Source organism: Carassius auratus, chromosome 18 (genome assembly GCF_003368295.1).
Source record: "Carassius auratus strain Wakin chromosome 18, ASM336829v1, whole genome shotgun sequence".
NCBI classification, from domain to species: domain Eukaryota; kingdom Metazoa; phylum Chordata; class Actinopteri; order Cypriniformes; family Cyprinidae; genus Carassius; species Carassius auratus.
Window position 1 is genome coordinate 6,885,763 of NC_039260.1, and position 19,903 is coordinate 6,905,665.

General features: G+C 34.9%; 1 protein-coding gene across 2 annotated transcripts; it reads left to right on the plus strand.

The window, feature by feature from the left end:
• The first annotated feature begins 4,226 nt into the window (after positions 1-4,226).
• Positions 4,227-18,927, plus strand: LOC113118249 (WAP four-disulfide core domain protein 1-like). Of its 2 annotated transcripts, XM_026287292.1 has the most exons (7): positions 4,228-4,836; positions 15,167-15,362; positions 15,565-15,648; positions 17,520-17,660; positions 17,869-17,919; positions 18,025-18,088; positions 18,167-18,927. In XM_026287292.1, the coding sequence occupies exons 1-6, from the start codon at positions 4,717-4,719 to the stop codon at positions 18,081-18,083; spliced, it is 651 nt and encodes a 216-aa protein (XP_026143077.1). In that variant the 5' UTR covers positions 4,228-4,716; the 3' UTR covers positions 18,084-18,088; positions 18,167-18,927. The 2 variants fall into 2 exon arrangements, with proteins under 2 accessions (XP_026143078.1, XP_026143077.1); XM_026287293.1 differs by lacking the exon at positions 17,869-17,919 and having other exon boundaries at positions 4,227-4,836.
• Positions 18,928-19,903: the final 976 nt, after the last annotated feature.

Here is a 19,903-nt window from a genome sequence, read left to right on the forward strand (position 1 = left end):
TTTTTCTTTTTTTGTGGTTTAATTTTAGTTAACAGATCTTATCATTTTATATTTTATACGTTTTATTTTATATTTGTCTATGTAATTTTATTATAATTGACATTTTACTGTAAAATAAGTTATAATTTCAAGCAGAAACTCATACGCCATTACATATATAGTTTTTGACACTTGATCCCGTCAGTAAATCCCAAAGAGAAAAGAAATAATGCTGTAAGGAAAGAAAATGGGACCCATGCTGTTTTCTTCTGACCTGAGCCATCCTTTCTTTTAAACACGGTTGAGGCGATGAGTCCTTTGAAGTCAGTAATTGGAAACAGTTGATGGAGTTAAGTGAAATAACGGATCCCAGATCCGCTTTTCCAGCCATATCTCCTCCATAAAACCAGGCCTCTTAACTTTGACCTTGGTGCGGTCCAGGTTAGGCAGTAAGCCCAGAAACAGACAGCCAGAATGATGCACGATGGCAACATTCAGTGAAGCCTCAAGATGAAAACTAAATTAGACTCAATCTAATAATAAAGATAAAAGGAAAACGACCTAAGAAACTGAACAGAAATGACAACAAAATGGAAATGTTTCCCTCTAAACAGAAAATACAAAGTGGCAGAACACCTGATTAATGTTACCAGCTCTTTGAAAATTAGGAAACTACAATAGGCACAGACTGTATGTACAGACTCAGCAAACATAACGTTTCAGTAGTGATAGGCAAACACAGACAGACCCAAGCTGTGTTTCCCAAAAGCATCGTAAGCAATGTTTTCTACAATTTACTAACAATACTTTAAGGAAATGTAGCCCTGGATATTATTGCACCAGAAAGGACAGGCTGTGCTCTGTCTACGCAGAAAATGAGGTAAAAACTCATAAACCCTATTGGATAACAAAAAATTTAACCAAATGGCTCCTACAAACCAATAAAACCAAAATTTCATATTCATTTTTGGGCAAAATATTCCTTGAAATGTAGCTTTTGAGGCCACCATGTCTATTATTAATCCTTATGGTCATTCATAAAAAGTTATATCAGTGGGATATGTATTATGAATGAAAAGGATGCACTATGCAGTGAGGCCAGACAAAGGAGACATACTGCTTACAGAGAGAGTGAACTTCAAAGCAGCGACGAATCAAAGTCGGAGACGAAAAATCTGGAAAGCTGGAGGGATTACTGGATAAATCCCAAGAGGTGTAGTTCTTCTCCTTTACCTCTCGCTTACTCTCTCTTTCTCTCATTTTCTGCATGGTTTTGGGTGGGCCTAATGGGGTCGAATGAGAGGGGCTGTCCTGAACAGGATTGATAGGAACAGCTGTGGAGAGGTTTGTATGAGCCTATAAGAACTGAAACAGACTGTTGTGGCTACACATACAGGTTTAAAAGGTTCTTCACAGTGATACCATGCAAGAACCACACAAAAACATCCAGTCAAAGATTCTTTAAAGAAACTTCTCTTTCTTAACTTTATTATGGTCTGAAAATTATAAAAAGAACATTTTGTAAACCAGAAAGTTTCTTCAGATGTTAAAGTTTCTTTATAAAACCATTTAGACAAAAAAGTTATTCTATGGCATCGTGAAGCACCTTTATTTTGAGAATTATATTGAGAAAATATTTACCTGCAGGAAAAATTTGTATAATTCTGCTACAGTAGAATGGCTTAAAAGTTTCAGCCAGTTGTGTAACATTGAAGTGCTTGACAACACACACACACACTCAAGCCCACATCACATACATGCACCCACATGCAAGAATCAAAGGTATTTTTTTCAAAGAAAGAGACATAAAAAGAGAGAATGGAACTTTATGCACATCATAGCATTTTTTTTTTCTTGCGTATTTATTGTCTGTCTTTACAGAGCTCAGAAATGTCAGCCCCCTGTATTCTTTTGTCCACACATAAATCAAAAAAGCTTATTTCCACAATACACAAATCATGTTGTCCAGATAATAAAAGGCAACAACCTCACAAACACTGTCAATTTTCAGGACGAGCAACAACAGAGCACAGAAACATGTTCAGGTTTTTCTCACACATCTGATTGAATTTTACCGTCACATCATTCATGCTTACTCAACAGATGCATCATTATAAAAAGTGTTTCATTTTCATTGTGAGGCTGTGTTCCTGGTCTGATCTTTGCAGATCATAGCTTCAGCAGGTTGCTGATTATTTCCGAGCTCAACAAAAATCCTAAAAATCATAGATCAAAGGAATCAGAGCATCTGCACATCAGATGAGACGTGCATTCACTTCATTTATTGCAGTCCTGCCATACAAGTGTTTTTGGGGAAGTCGTGGCCTAATGGTTAGAGGGTTGGACTCCCAATCGAAGGGTTGTGAGTTCTAGTCTCGGGCCGGCAGGAATTGTGGGTGGGGGGAGTGCATGAACAGTTCTCTCTCCACCTTCAGTACCACGACTTAGGTGCCCTTGAGCAAGGCATCGAACCCCCAACTGCTCCCCGGGCGCCGCAGCATAAATGGCTGCCCACTGCTCTGGGTGTGTGTTCACAGTGTGTGTGTGTGTGTTCACTGCTCTGTGTGTGTGCATTTCGGATGGGTTAAATGCAGAGCACAAATTCTGAGTATGGGTCACCATACTTGGCTGAATGTCACTTCACTTTTTTTTTATGCAGATATTTCACTAGCCATTCTTTCTTACATTTGTTATTAATTTGCCCTTAAGTTGTATGGATTTGAGTGGAAAAAAAACGGTACCGTATATATAGGACGAGTAACTGCAAATCCTATTTTTCAAAACACTTCTAATAATAAATATTTGCCTTAGTGTTTAGCTTTTAGTGTTTATGTAGGCTATTTGATTGTTACATGATATTAATTTATTTAAAATGGAAGTTAAAATGAAGAAATTCAGTAGCAGTATAGTTATTTAAAATTAGCTAGTTACTATGACCAATTTGAATGTGACAAGAAACTGATGTCTGAAAATATATATACAGTATATGGGCCAATAGGGATTTTGCCTAGGTCGTCAAATTGGCTAGAAACTGCCCTGCTTGAACATGTCAACTGCTTTGCTGGCGGGGTTAGAAAGCTCTCGGATTTCATCAAAATTATCTTAATCTGTGTGGTAAATGAATGGGGGTCATGCAAGTTTGGAATGACATGAGGGTAAATAATGACAGAATTTTTGGGTTAACTAACTTTTTTTTTAACTAACAAATATTGTTAGAAAGAATTAATACATGGGGCAGAAAATTAACTTTTCCCCATTAAACGCTAAAAAGACTGTTCATACAAAGTGCAGTGTTTCTGTGACTTTCCAAAGCACGTGAATATGAGGATCATGATTGACTGTATGTTAGCAGCAGCAATCTCACACCGCAAACTTAAAAATCACAAGAAATAATTCAAATTGTGAGATTACAGGCTGCAATTACCTCTTTTAAGAGCTTCCAGTAGACCAAACTTACCCGGGGTGACATTTAGAACAACTATAGGCTTATGCACAGTGTGAAAAGCCCTAAACACTGCACATTTCTGTTAAACCTTCCAGAACATTGCCTCATTAACTTCCAATGCAAATCTGTACACAACATTTTGGATATTTTTTACAAATTACTGCTCTGTAATAAATGTACACACTGTAAATTGCATAAATTCCTGACTATATTAACATCACTTAACTAACTGTTGCATTAATTTTAATAGAAAGCATAAATCTGAAATATGAGATAAACAGACACATGTTTTGATATTATTATTATTATTATTTTTTAATAAACAGATACATTTACCTGTGGGATATAATGAAATTCCCTAAATATTATTCTTTTTTTCTCCAGTTAATATATAGTCTATTTAGTCTAAACCCTGAAATCTTCACAGGTGTCTTCATCCAGTAAAAGTAATGGTGTTAAAGGTTAAAATGGACTTGGCATTCCTACGTTTTTTTCAGCCCCTGCAGCAGGGGTACAGAAGGGTACAGAGAGTGTGGGGCTGGAGGCGGGATGTCCTACTTTAGGAGGGAACGTGAATTTTCAAAGACTAGTGGCCCCTTCCTCAGATTCACCACATGCTTTCATTCTTTCTGCTTGTTCACCCAGTTTGTTTTATCCCTTGCAAATGAGCACACAAACTCACAGATTGCAGGGAAACCTCAGGATAATTGTACTATGAATTACTTTTTTCTTAAGACACAAGCAAATATGTGAAATACGAGATTTTCTACTGTTCTTTTTTTTTTTGCTTTTTTTTTTTAGTCCTACTTCACAGATGTATTTCCCAGATGAAGACACAAGTTTGTCATAAAATTACTTGATAAATATTGCTGGCCAAAGGAAGTGTAAGAAAATCTAATCTAATCCCCTAACTTTGTCTTTTTGTCCTCTTCTTTCCCTCCCTCTCTTCTCATTCCCTCCCTCCCTCTCTCAGAGTAACCATGTGCTTTTCGTGTCAGTAGACACATTTAACCCTCTCCTCAGAATAACCGATGCATAGACAGCTGTCTCTTTTTCTCTTTCCTTTTCTCTTTCTTTTTCTTCTCCTCTCACGTCTCCTTTCGTAGTGTTCTTTATGTGTCTAGAAACTCTCCCATAGAGGAATTAATTTAACTGCAACAGGACAGAGACACCTTAAGTACATACATGCTGGAGGAAACCACAACATAATCACCTCCAACGGGAACAGCTTCAAAAGTTTGAGGATTGCTGGGAGAGAAGAAGAAGGACACTCAGGCTGAAAAAGCGGGACCATGCTGGGCTGTCAGATCCGGAATGGGTTTGTGCCGGTTCTGCTGGTCAGTTTTTTTCTGCTCATGGCGTCTGTTTCAGGAAATGCACACATGATCAGGAAGAGGGGACTCAACCAGAAGGTAAGGATTTAATGCATTTGTGTTTGTGTGTGTGTGTGTGTGTTGGACACCAGAGGCTTCTAAGGCTCAGCAAGGCTGCATTTATATGATAAGCAGTCACTTTCGTGAAATTAAAATCTATTTCTGTGAGTGGAAGAAATCTAGTCTACTGTTCAAAAGTTTGTACCATTTTAAAATATTTTTGAAAGAAGCCCTTTATGATCACCAAGGCTGCATTTATTTGATCAAATAAATCATCTTCAGCATCATTTGTCCAGTCTTCAGTCTCACTTAATTCTTCTGAAATCATTTTAATATGCTGATTTGCTGCTCAAGAAACATTAATTGTTATTATCAGTCTAGTTTTGCTGCTTAAAAATGTTGATAAAATATTATATACTTTTTTTTAGGGTTCCTTAATGAATTGAAAGTTCAAATTAACAGAATTTATTTAAAATGTAATCTTTTTTGTAATATTATAAATGTCACTTTTGATAAATTTAATGCATATTTTCTTAATATAAGTATTCATTTCTTTAAAAAAAACACACGCAAATATTGAATTGTAGTGAAGTATTATTTTTGGATATACCATGCAATGCCATATTTATGTACAATAACATTTTGATCATGGTACTTCAAAGATTACCATTTTATTACCATGGTGCCATTGTACTGTTTATATATATATATATATATATATACATTTTCAAGATTTTATTTTCAGATCACCATATAGCCTACTGCAAATATGCTATAAAAAGAATGTAGCATGCAGAAATGCACTCTATGACATCTGAAGTATACTTGAGCAAGAAAATGGTCATACCATATAATACATGGCACTCTTTAGCCTTTTGTTGTTAGTGAAGGCAGTGTTGGCAGAGGTTGGCATCATCTGTGAGCCTTTAAGAGTTTTTAGGTCCATTATACAATGAAAAAAAAAACGTAATGAATACACTGTGTTTCTGTGACTCCAGTGGAGTTGCTGTGGTTACGGTTGAATGCTCAAATGTATGTAGTGTGTGTGTGTGTGTGTGTGTGTGTGCACGCACACAACAAAGGCATTTCAGGCGGGAAGTTTCTAGGCCTCTGCTCATTAGTCCTGATAAGCATAGGTTTGATTGATAACAATTAACAAGGGATGGCAAGATGGAATTTGCACCAGATGGATATCCCTTCCCAACTTACTGAATTCCAGCGTCATTCTGATTACGGCTCTACAGCGGAATTTGAGATTGACAAGATTTAAAAACAAATCCATTCACATGCCACAGGAAATGGACCGTGCCCAAAGTAACCTCTCGGTTACATTATCATACGTACATCTATCCGGTTTTGTCCTTAAAAGGCCTCTCACACTAATTTCCAATTGATTCATTTATCATTCCGTTTGACATTATGACAAGTAACATCTGCTTCCTTCCCTAGCTGTCCTCTCTTTTTCACTCTCTCTTTCTGCAGATTCATTGGTGTGAACTGATGATGCATGGATAGACACAGTACAGTGCGGTTATAACAATCAATCATAATTAGGTTCACATTGAGGGTAATTGAGATCATTCCACTGATGTGACTTCTCTCAGAAAAAAACAGTAATAACAGGGTCAGAGAAGTAGGTGAGCTGTGCCTCACTTTCAGGGTTTTGTAACAGAATTGTTATGGGAGAGAGAAAGTGGGTTTGAGCCAGCATTCTGCTGAGTTGGAATTTCTGGGTGGGCCTGAAGCGGTCCAAAAGCCATCCTGGTCCAACTGGCTCCCAGCTCGCTCGTGACTGCAAACCAAGGACTGTTTATCCTGTGTTGGTAAAAATGCTTGTGGCTGAGCATTTCAGGCTTTCATGAATACCTCAGAATGAATGAATATCACAGTGCTATCCATCCATGAGGGTTTGCGTTGCTAAAGTACAAAGGTATGGTTATAGAGCTAAATGTTTCTCATTGATCTTTGTAAAGATAGTCATCACAAAAAGCGTTTTTTATGCTGAACAAGTAAAGACATGTGAGGGGTCATCACAGCTCGGATGTACCCTCACAGCCCCATCAATCTCTGAGCACAGTGTTGACTAACAGGCCAAGGGAGAACGTTTTAAAAGCTGACAGAGGTGATGACAGATGTTTTAGAGCTACTTGTCAACAACCTCCTGAGGTGATGTGAAGTGTCTGTCATCCTCTTTCAGGTTGTATTTGCTCATAGACTCTAAATCAAGACTGCAGATCTACTTTAATGGAAGGTTATTTCAATCTGGATAGTGTTAATGTTTTGGACCATAAAGATCTTTTGTAAGATATTAAACATTAACTTGCAGCTTAAATTAATCAGTTAACGCCCTGGAACTTATGGAAAACGTCTCATCATTCAGTTAAAAAAGCTCATTTCAAACTGTAGTTTACCAAGCTACAAGCTACTAACAAAAATATGCTACATAGAGTATTTGGAAGCCATTTAGGGAGTCGATATCTTTATTATTTGATATTACTCTTTTATATATTTTTATGTGGTAGAAGAATAATGTAAATTATGGTGACATTAAATAGAACAAAAATGGATTAAATGTTTAACATAAATAGAACAGATAAGAATAGCACACATTTATTCAATAAAAAAATAGTTATTTTAAATTATAATAATATTTCTCAAACAAATAAATGCTGCCTTGGTGAACAAGTGACTTCTTTCAAAAACATAGAATGATTTGAATGATAATAAATAATTGATAAAACTACAAAAACCAATCAATCAACCAATGATTGATTGAATAAAAACTACAAAACACAGTTGTGTTTATTATTGTGTTGCATTAACTATTTTGTTACTAAAAGACACAGAGGTTTTAAATTAATCTGTGAATCATTAATTTGGTCAACAAATTGTTTATTTAAATGAGCCATACAAACTGATTTACCTTATGGGACAGACATGGCAGATAGGGAGAGTGTAATCTCAGGTGTGATAAAATATGACCAAAAGTACAATTTGTCTCTGAAGTTACAGTATAAGTTATTAGGGAAGCATTTGACTGTTGTTGTGTTTCAACTAGCTAATTTCCAACATAGGATCAGGCTAAAGCAGTTGAACAGCAGTCATGTGTTCTGTAGCAGAGAGAGTTCAACAGTAATCCCAGTCAGCTGAGAAGACCATGTTTAACCACACCTAGAAATAGGAGAAATTTTTTTTTTATTTTGTAATGATTAGATAAAACACATGAACATTTCATTAAGGACTTATATCTGAAGTCTACCAGGTCTATTATGGTATGATCAAAAAAATCGAAAATCTACACCCATCCGATTGACACTACACGATGCATATTATAATTAATTTAAGGGGAAGGAAAGTAATGTTTCTAACAAGTACATGGAAGCTAATCACATGGCATGTCAATATTAAGCTATTCAAAATCAAAGGGGCTGCTACATTTCCTCAAAGCCTTTAGGGATTACCGTAATTTATCAGGGTTTATCAGGAAAAGAGGTGAAACACTGAAATGAGTGACCTTCACCTTGCCCCTCTTCAACATTTCTAGTCCCATCTTCAGATCTGTCAATCATCTACAGGTCCCGTCCTACTCACTCCACTCAGTTCAGACTGAGCCAAGCTACCAAAGCACATAAGAAGAAGTAAAATACCCAGAACTCAGCAGGAAATGAACGTGCAGACGTCTAGACTTAAATCACAGCTCACTGGAGGAACTTGGGAAGAGAGAGGAAAAGGGCCTATTTAGTTTTCCTCTCATAATTATCTTAATGATTGCTTGGAAGACCACACTACAGAGTGCTAACCATGTCAACATGTATTTAGCTCAAATCTTATTGTCAATACTAATAGGGGCCTCAAGTCAGTGAACCTGAAGGATGTAGAGCAGTAACAGGGTGGAGCATTTTGATGGTAAATGAAGGATATTTTGTGGCTCCTTTTTCACCAAACATGCAAGAAAAAAATGAGTTATAAGATTTGGGTCCACACTCTGTATCTCATACATGTTGCTTAGATGTGTGTTAAAACCCAGTAAAAGCAGCATCAAACAAAGTTCCTGTGTTGTTAATAAAAGTATCAGTATTGTTGCCTGATCAAATCAGAGGACTGGAACAAACTGTTATGTAAGCTACTGATATCTTCTATGCAGGAACAGAGGATCTAGGGGAGATAAGCAGAAAGATTTATACAGCACAGGATCAGGGGACCTATTCCAGACAGGAAGACTACACTACCACTTCCTCTTTGCCTCATCCAGGAGACACTTGGGAAAATACAATCTGTTCGTTAGATAAGCAAAGGCAGACTGATTTTAACGGTCACTGATACTTTTATTGTCAGCACTGGTAAAACAGCATGCTGAATTACTGTCATGTTGATGGCAGTCATAAATCATAAAATATTGATCTAAACTTCATGAATTGCAGACCCACGTCTTACAGGCCATTGCTGTTATGCAACAGATACATTCATAAAGGTATCAAAGAAAGACAGGTTTGTGTGTGTGTGTGTGTGTGTGTGTGTGTGTGTGTGTGTGTGTGTGTGTGTGTGTGTGTGTGTGTGTGTGCGTGCGTGCGTGTGTGTGTGACCAAAGACCACAAAACCAGTCATAAGGGTCACCTGAATATGTCACCTGAAAGCTGAATGAATAAGCTTTCCATTCATTTAAATCTATTGATTTCCATTGATTATATTGGCTATTGCTACAAATATACCCATGCTACTTATGACTGGTTTTGTGATCCAGGGTCACACACACACACATATATATATATATATATATATATATATATATATATATATATATATATATATATATATATAAAGTATATTTAATTGCACATAAACCTTTATTTCAAGTAAATCACTGTTTAAATGTTTGGGGTCAGTAAGATTTTTTTGAAAGAAATGTATTCATTTCTGTTATTGATCAAAACTGAAATTAATAATTATATAACAAAATTTATAATAAATGGCTAAATGCATTAATGCGAATGTAAGCTGATGATAATAAATGTTTCTCGAGCAGCAAATCAGCATATTAAAGTGATTTCTGAAGGATCATGTGACATAATAGACTGAAGTAATGAAGCTTTTCCATCACAGAAGTAAATTACATTTTAAAATATATTAAACTAGATTATTTAAAATTGTAATAATATTTAACAATATTACTGTACTTTCTGTATTTTTGTTCAAATAAATGCAGCGTTTTGTGAGCAAAAGAGACTTATTTCAAAAATCTTTCTAACTTCACTTTTGGTAAGACTTTTGGTATAGTAACTTTTTAGTATAGTGAAAATATTAAATGAATACTGAATTAAAATTTTCTTGTACTCTTAAAAAGACAATAACATTTTATCTAACCTAATTCCTAATTGCAACAACCACAATGGGCTTATGCCAGACATTTTCTTTTATTTTAACAGTTTGTTTGAAAGCAAAGCTCCAGCCAAGTGAACATGCAGAGTTTTTAAGATGCATGCATGCAGTTAGTTCTCAAACCCATAATTTAATTAGTAAACAAAATCACAGCCACATTTCGACTTGGGCCCCAATAAAAGACTCTGTAGAGAAGAATGAAGTGCTGAATTCCAGCTGCTGCATGTCTGCATCCTAAACAGCTCTGGTCTGGAGTTTCACCAGCAGTTTAGTATACACTTGGCCAGGGTAGCAAGAGAACTGATGAGCTTAAGTAGTTTTGAACTGTAAAAAGAAAAGCAAGAGCGAGAGAATGAAGGAGGTTTCTCAGAACAAAATGCACCCCTAAACAGTACCTCTAGTGCAAACTGAATCCTGGCTCAGACAGATCTATGACTCCATTGCAGAACCCATGGGAGGAAGAAAACTCGAGTAGAAAGGCCCAGACTTGGATGAAAAGCCTTTTTTTTCTTCAAACCCAGCCTCTCTGTGAAAGGCATTATGTTCCTGAACAGTGTACCCATTATATTAACAGTGCTAAATCAGAGAGAAAACAGTGTCACAGGCTTTTATAGATGCACTGTAAAAAATTGCTGTAGTTTCTACAGCTAAATTTTACAGAATTGTACTGTATAAACATTTTACAAGATGCAGCTGTAATTCGCAATGCATTATGGGTCAAATAAGGTTTTACAGTTGTTAACAGTATATTTCCACGTCAAATGTAATTCATTTACAAGAAGCAGGTGTTTCCTACACTAACTTACTGTAGTGTGGCATTATGGGATTGCGCGCGCATCATTCAAATTCAGAAACCCAGCCGACTGGAGCAGCCCGAGAACCATTGAAGATTAGAGGCTTTATTCATGATTCCTGGTAAGTACACTTAATTATACTTAAGAAATATATAATTTTCTATTTATTTAAGTTACTATATAAGAGATTTCATGTCACAATAGCCTCCTATCCTGACATTTAGAGAAGTGGCCTTGGTAACTTCTGTGCAGTAAACTGGGAATTGCTATCATAGCATAGTTACGCCAAATGTTCGATTTTTGTAAGTAAAATTTTCTTATTGAGAGCATTTAAAGTAGTGTTTACCTAACGTTTATCATAAAGCCCAATGCGAACGATCGTCATAGTAACTACTATCTATCGAAATAACTGACGAACAGCAAAATGTGATATTTCATTCGTTTATATGTGTTCAACTGTCCCATATTGACTTGACACCAAACGCGAGACTGATTCTGATTATATTAACGTTTCATTCAACATCAAAACAAGCTTAACGGCACACATAAACTCACAGAAAATGAGGTAAATGTTCAACTGTTGAGTTTATTTATAACGTATGATATAAGAAGCATCACAAGTGAGCTGTTTTGCTGAGTATCACGATTGCAAATACATAGTTCAGTAAGCAATTAATTAAGTTACTTACTTTTTAGACACAATATTAACTGTTGTTGTATTTCACCAACGAATATAGTTCCAAAAAAAGACCAAAGCAAAACTATTTTGCTCATTCTCAAATCAAAACTCTCCAAACTTGAGCTAAATGATTCGTCTTTTTGAACGGATCGGTTCACTGAATGACTCAGTTGATTCCCTCAGTAAGTTATTTACTGCCACCTAATGGCGGATTAGTTTCAGGTTTAATAAGTAGCATTGCTTTTTTTCCAACATTTATTAATTGTATTTTCAAATTTCATGTCATTACACAGTTGTAATTTTGCACTGTTAATTATTTAATTTGATTGGTGGTACAGTTCTACAATGTAATATTACAATTTATAATTATAAATTATATAATTTATAATAGTTTGTTTATTCTAAAATATATGCCTTTTTGGGTGTTAATTTTGGTCTCATTTACAGTATATAATGCTTTAAAGAAATCACAAGAATATTTTCTTTGTCTTGTAGGTGCAAAGAATATCAGCTGATGTGAAGAAATGTTTGATGCTTCAAGACTTTGAAGCTGATTCTATTAGGTAATGTATTTATTATTTAAATAATTTGATAAACTTGTAATTTAGATTACATTTTTTATTGAAATACTGCATTTTAGGTTACATTATTGCTTATATTTATTAATTTCAGGTCCAACCATTGGCTTTTGACTATTTGAGGGTCAGATGGTTGTGAATTCATACCTCAACATTGTAGCTGGATTTGCAGTCTTATTACTTCAGTCTGGCGTCCTGGGAGCAGGCATCTTTTGTACACTTGAATATTTTCAAAGGTAACAAGTTTTACTTAAGTAATTTCATTTGCGAAAAAGGTTACTTATTTAAAGGGTTGCTCCACCCCATAATGACAATGTAGTCATTCATCACTGTTAACTGTCGTTCCAAACCCATAAAAGCTTTGTTCGTCGTCGGAACACAATTTAAGATATTTCAGATGAGAACCGGGAGGCTTGCGTCTGTCCCAATGACTGCCAAACAATTAACAATGTCTAAGCCCAGAAAAGTATGAAAAGCTTCATCAGAATACTCCATCTGCCATCAGTGGCTCAACTGTAATTTTACGAAGATACGAGAATACTTTTTGTATGCAAAGAAAAAAAAAGAACAACTTTATTCAACAAAGTCGTTATTTTTTATTATGTCAGCCGCACCACACAGATACGCTGTTTTCGTTCAGATCAAAGCGTAAATAAACATAGAAAGCGTGTCCATGTGACCCAGCTGACACAGAACAGGCTATGTAGTGTGTGTCCAGCAGATACTCTCCAAAAATGGCACTACACTGACACAGAGGAGACTAATTGTTGAATAAATCCTTATTTTAGTTTTCTTTGCATACAAAAAGTACTGTTGTCGCTTCATAACGTTACGGCTGAACCACTGATGGACTATTCTGATGATGTCTTTCATACTTTTCTGGGCCTTGACAGTGGTATTTACTGGAGAGTCTATGGGACAGTCACAATCTTCCCAGTTGCATTCAGAATATCTTAAATTGTGTTCCGAAGACGAACGAAGCTTTTACGGGTTTGGATCGACATGAGGGTAAGATTTATATTTTGGGGTGGAGTAACCTTTTAAGTACTGGTAAATGCTGATTGTATTGTATAAGTGTTATTTTGACATTTATTTTATTGAGCTAGTTTCATTTGATACATAACTTTATCCTGATGCTTTTGCTTGTTTTTATGTGCAGATGTTTTCTTGGAATCACAACACTGGATACAAGACGGACACATAGAGGCAAAACAAGTGGAAAAGTCTCAGAAGAGGGACAACCCTCATGTGTGTGCTCATCTCAGAAAGTTGATGGACTTTCAGTATGTATTTATTAAATTGTCTTTTGCAGGAATATGCTTAATTTAATAGAACATAAGCTCACACAACAGATTTAATGTTGATTCCAGCATTTTCTTTTAATCCTTTTCTTTAAAACATATTTGTTTTACCAAAATTATACAAATTCTGTTGATTGACCTTAATTTTGATAGAAAACTCTGAATATGGCTTTTTTTTTAAACAGTTATTTGTGATGCTACGCTATTTTTATGATAAAATTTAACTGTTGAAAGACTGAAAATTTGTATTTTACCAGTAAAAGCCTTGCAATGTCTTTCTGCCAGTTTTAATAAATACTTATTTGCAGCATAATTGACTTGTTTTTTATTCATTTGTAAATGTATTAAGAGCTCATGATAATGCATTTATATCAGTATTTTATAGTTTACTGTTAAAATGATTCTTTAAAGCAGTTTCATTGTTAAATTATTACAACATCATATTGTATTTAGGGGTATTTACATGATTTTATTGGCAACTTTTGTTGCCAGTTAAATACTGTAATTTAATGACATTACAAAAAAATGCTGTAAAATATATTTACAGGACTTTATTGGCAACTTTTTTGCCAGGTAAATACTGTACTTTAGTGAATTTACAAAATATTGCTGTAAAATAAACTACTTGTAAAATTCAATGTTATTGTAAAAAATACTACAAACTACTGTATTCCACATACAGCAATTAACTGTAATTTGGTTTGCAGTAATTTCCTGTAATCCATTTTACAGCAATTAACATCATTTTTACAGGATTTTATTGGCAACTTTTTTGCCAGTAAAATCCTGTAAATTCTACAGTACATTTTTTATCATCCATAGGAACAGAAATCTTCTGATTTGAAACCAATGTACTTGATTAGGCTTATTGTTTTGTGCAAGTTTTTTTGTTTGTTTTTGTTTTCTTAGTGGAAGCTTTAAAATAATACATACACATACCAGTGGACATATTTTGGAATTTTTGGATTTTTAAATGTCTTCTCTTATGCTAACCAAGGCACAATAAAATAGTAATATTGTGAAATATTGTTGTAATTTAAAATTGTTTTATTTCTGTTTGAATATATTTAAAATGACATTTATTCCTGTGATGGCAAAGTTACATTTTCAGCAGCCATTACTCTAGGCTTCAGGATCATATGATCCTTTAGAAATCATACTAATATAGCTGATTTGGTGCTTAATTATTTAAAATTTTCCTAGAATGTTAAAGTGAAAACCATGATCTGGATAAAAAGAAAGTTAATTAAACCGCATTTATATATTATATATATATATATATATAAATGTGCTTTCTGTCCCTTTTGATACATTTAATGCATCCTTGCGAAATAAAATAATAATAATAAAAAATTATTCTTACCCTAAACTATAGTATATAATGTGTCCCGCGAATATATTGAGCAGAAAAATATGAAATTTCTTGAGCACCAAGCCAGCATATGATTTCTGAAGCATTATGTGACACTGAAGACTGGAGTGATAAAAATTCACTTTTGACATCAATAAGTATAATTTTTAATGTATGTTTAGAAAGTAAGTTATTTTCAATTGTAATAATTTGTCACAATACTCTTCTTTCAAAAACACAAGAAATTCATGATAATTTATCCTTACATATATTGTCTATCAATCTCTCAGGACTATGAGTACCCCAACCATCCTCAGGCCGCTCAGCACCAAAAGAACGACCGCTGTCCTCCTCCACCGCAGATGCTGCCTGAGCGAGCCTGTGAGGTCCCGGGCTGTCGGTCCGATTCTGAGTGTGAGAGACACAAACGGTGCTGTTACAACGGCTGCATCTACGCCTGCCTGGAGTCAGTGCAACCTCCACCCGGTGAGAAAACATACCATGATCTGCTCCGAAATCAATATAACCAACAGACACACATATCCGCTTTAGCATTATTACAAGGCATAGTGCTAATGGATTTTAAATGAATAGATCCTCTCGTGAGTTACTGAGCTGGATGTGTATACAGTGGATCATGAGTACATTTAGCCATACTGATATTGTGTATTGATGTCTTATTGCTCAGTGCTGGACTGGTTGGTGCAGCCCAAGCCACGTTGGTTAGGAGGGAATGGCTGGCTTTTAGATGGACCAGAAGAAGTTCTGCAGGGTGGGTATCGATTAATCAGTGATTGAATACTGACTCATCATCACATTTTGTTTTGAGCAATATTAATAACCCAGAGCTTAGTCACTGTAGACGCCATATTGACTTTTCCACAAATGAAAACAAGGCTTTGAGAGATAGACTTACAGTATTTATGATGGCATGTGCTGTATAAAGGTCCTAGATCCCATGAACGGTTTTCAAATCTGTTTTCTGTAGTTTTGTGTACTGAAAGTCTTCAATTCAGTTAATAGAATTGGTATGTTCAATCCATTGAACAGAATGTACTTCTATCCCGTACAGTGTTGTGTTCATTCCCATCAAAAATTCTACATAGAGCTACCCCAACTACCTTGAGGCTTATTCATATCCACAAATCTATAAAAAATAAGTAATTATCTTGGAATTATAATACATTTAATCTCTGCAGTCAGCAGTCTTAGTTGGCACTGAGGATGTATATAGTAGGAAGCATTGGCACGCTGACTCTTCATGGCCATGGCTGATGATGCCACAAGAAGGCACACATCCCAGGCTCTTCATTGGCAACTATGCTCCCAGGTTTGCCTGGTTAGCATTATCCATTTGGCTCCTTCTAGTAGAGGTTGGAACTACACCTACATCTGGCAAAATTTATCTTTCTTCTTATGAAGCAGGTTAAAAGTAACCACATATTCTGAAAAATCGCAAATAGTTCATTATATTATAATGTATTAAACTGGGGTTTGTGAAATCCTGGGTGTTTGTGAGGGAACTACAGGAGGTTTCATGAGAAGCTATAGTAAAATCATAGAAATATTGTTTTTTTTTATATTTTATAAACATGTATGTAAATATCTTTATATTATATAAAATAATAAAACATTAAGTATTTAATAAAATCGAAATATTTTATTTGCTTAACTGAACGTTATGTGACCATTAACCTCCATTAGAAAAATCTGAACTGCTCTTCAGAAACAGACTGTTAATTATTTAAATGTTGTTAAATTATTTAAATATTCATTTTAAATCTGAGGGGTCAGGGGGGGTTCAGAGGGGTCAGGGGGGGTTCAGCTGACTCCTCTCTTTCTTTACAAACATATACAGTCAAACCGAAAATTATTCAGACACCAGATATATTTTTTTTACTAGGGGGTACAGGGCAGTGTTCATTTATGTGACATTTACATTTACAATTGAACCCACAACCTTTTGCGCTGCTAATGCAATGCTTTTCCACTGAGCCACAGGAATTTATATAAGCACGGAGAGAAAAATAAACTGTAATTATACTCAAAAATTTTAAAAACAGTGGACTACCAGTAAAACTGATAAACATTTGAGAGCAAAAATTATTCAGACACTTTGACCTGAACATGTTTTGCTTAAGTGTTTTTCTTTAATTGTTAATGCGATCATTTTACACACCAGACTGAACTAAATTAAGCATTGCTTGGTAATTGATTGACTTAAATTGCTATTATCTAATAGTCTAGAAAATTCTGTCACTAATTAATTACTCGCACTCATGTCATCCCAAACCCCTAAGGGTTTCATTAATCTGCAAAACATAAATAAAGATATCTTGATGAAATCCGAGAGCTTTCTGACCCTGCATAGACAGCAAGGCAACCACCACGTTCAAGGCCCTGAAAGGTAGCAAGGACTTTGTTAAAATAGTCTAACACTGCCATCTGTAGTTGGTTTACTATTATTACTAAATCAAGTATGAAAAGACAAGGATTATGTGAACACTTTTCCTGCAATAAAACATTCTGGTGCTCCAACCAATAAATGATATTGTGTGTCAGAACACACTGGTAACTTGCTTGAACACAGATATGCACATAGTGGGAGACACCAGTAACTTGCTTGACTGTTTTTATGTGTAGCTGAGGCCTGTAGCACCACAGAGGATGGAGATGAGCCTTTGCTCTGCCCAACTGGTTACGAGTGCCACATTATCAACCCAGGAAACCCCTCAGCTGGGATCCCAAACCGAGGCCAGTGCATCAAACAGCGTGGAAACTCAGGTCTGAAGGGGCTCCTTCATCCTAACTTTCATTCATACATCCATCACTCCGTCCACTCACATAGTGTGTAGGTTATATAGTATGGTGGTTATAAACATTGTTTTAGAAAAATATCTATGCAGGATTACATTCACACATTCTACAGTAGATTGCATAATTAATATATTTAAACAAAAATATTAAAGACATTTAACTGTTCTTCCTCTAGATGGACGTAGCCTGAGACACAAGTCCTTCAAAGATTACAAGGATTATTTAGGTTAGTACGACCACCAATTTATTTTGTGTTTCAGCTGTAGGAAAGGGAAGAATAAAAGCAGCCATTGTTAATAAAATGACAATGAATTTAATCGTTATTCTTCAGGAAGTAACTCCAACAATGCAGTGAGTTATGAGAAACCTCAGCACAAGCATGTGGGCTGAGACAGGTGAGTTGAGTTTCACCACTGAATCCCAACTTTCTTTGTGATTTAATGTATTAAAAGAGGCACTTTTGTCTCATTTAGGTTCCTGTTCAGGAATCAGGACTGAAGTAACCACTAACCGCTGACTTCTGAACCCCAACCATCAAATCCAACAGAACTACACAAGCCTTTCTCTTCAGTTTAAACCAGAGATCGGTTCAAATCTGGTGCTCTTTTTCTTAGGTGCTTAATGTGGAGTGACAGAAATACAAAGCTAAAATGTCCTACCTCGTATAAAAGCCAAAAACAGACCACAGAAAGTATCAAAGAACTTATACAATAATATGTCTTCTACATCTACAAGCTGAATTAACTATATGTGAGTTGTGTCAAAGGAGGATATTCTGTGTGGTTTTTATGCTGCTGAGTCTGAACTTTTTTTCCACTGTAAACACCAAAAACAGCTAGTTAATGTATGCTAACTGCTTGGTTATTGTGAGGATTTAAATTTTGGTACAGAGATGCTCCATAAAGACTTAAATTCCATACCACACAATTATATTTCGCCTTTAAAGTTTTTTATTTTTATTTTTTCAAAAATAATGTACGTACTGTAGGTGCTTGCCTCAGCTATAGTTTATCATAACCAGGCAACAGTTAGATCCCGTCTACCACTCCAAACTATTTGTTTTTCATATGGTGCTCCAATCATTAACTATGGTTGTGCAGGTCTATGTTTTACTCTTCTGCTCTCTGATAAGCTATACAAATCTGACGAGTGGGACAAACCACAATACAGCTTTCAGTAAATCAAAACATTTGAAACTGGTGCTGCATATACTGCCTTGTAATTCCAAATAAAACATTTGATAAAATACATCTGTGTCATGACTCATGCTCATGTGTATCAGAACGTCATGGGCTGTGCTTGATCTTAGCTGAAGAAAGAACTCATCAGATTTTATCCAGCAATCATTATACACATCAATTTAAAAAGGTAAAAATATGAAAAGGGATCTTCTGTAATAACTCTCATGAAACCTTTATTCAGTTATTTTCTTATCATTCATGTATTAATTACAATATTTAGGGTTTGTAAGACCTTTTTATCTTTTATGGGAAGTAAGTTTAAACTGATTATCATGAAGAAGATTTACTTTTATTTTAACACTCATAAAAGTTTGTTTAAAAAAAATAAGGTTTTGTTCAGTCAAAATCCCTTTAACCTTTTCACACATAGTGGTCACTACAGTGGACAGCTATTAAAAAAGCATTTTATTTAATATAGTATATCTTCAGTTTAAACCATAACCACATGCTGTCCACTTAAGTAAACATCTGAAGATCTCTTTGAAAATTTGTAAAAAATAAATAAATAATAAAAAAAAAAAAATACTTGTTTTTCATGCCCTAAGTTTCATACCTTTAATGCTGAGACGTATTTGCCATAAAGACTATATGGGGATATAAGGGATTTTTTAATATGTGTATATGTATATATATATATATATACTATACGGTTTGTTTATCTTTTTTTTTTATTTTTATTCTTTCTATTTTTTCCACCCTTTTTTACTGTTTGTAAGCTGACTCGTTTAAATGCATTATAATGTGTAATATTTGCAATTGAACAAGAAGTTAAAGTTAACGTTTCTAGTTCTTAATATCTTTATATCTTACACATGTAACTTTGATTCTAAAGTTTATGTAATTAAATCTTAGCTTATTATAGTTTTAACTGCCATAATGCACCAATACAACAATATAGAAACAATATATATTATAATGTTTGTTTTATTTATGTATTTATTTATTTGGACTTTTATTTTGAAATTCATG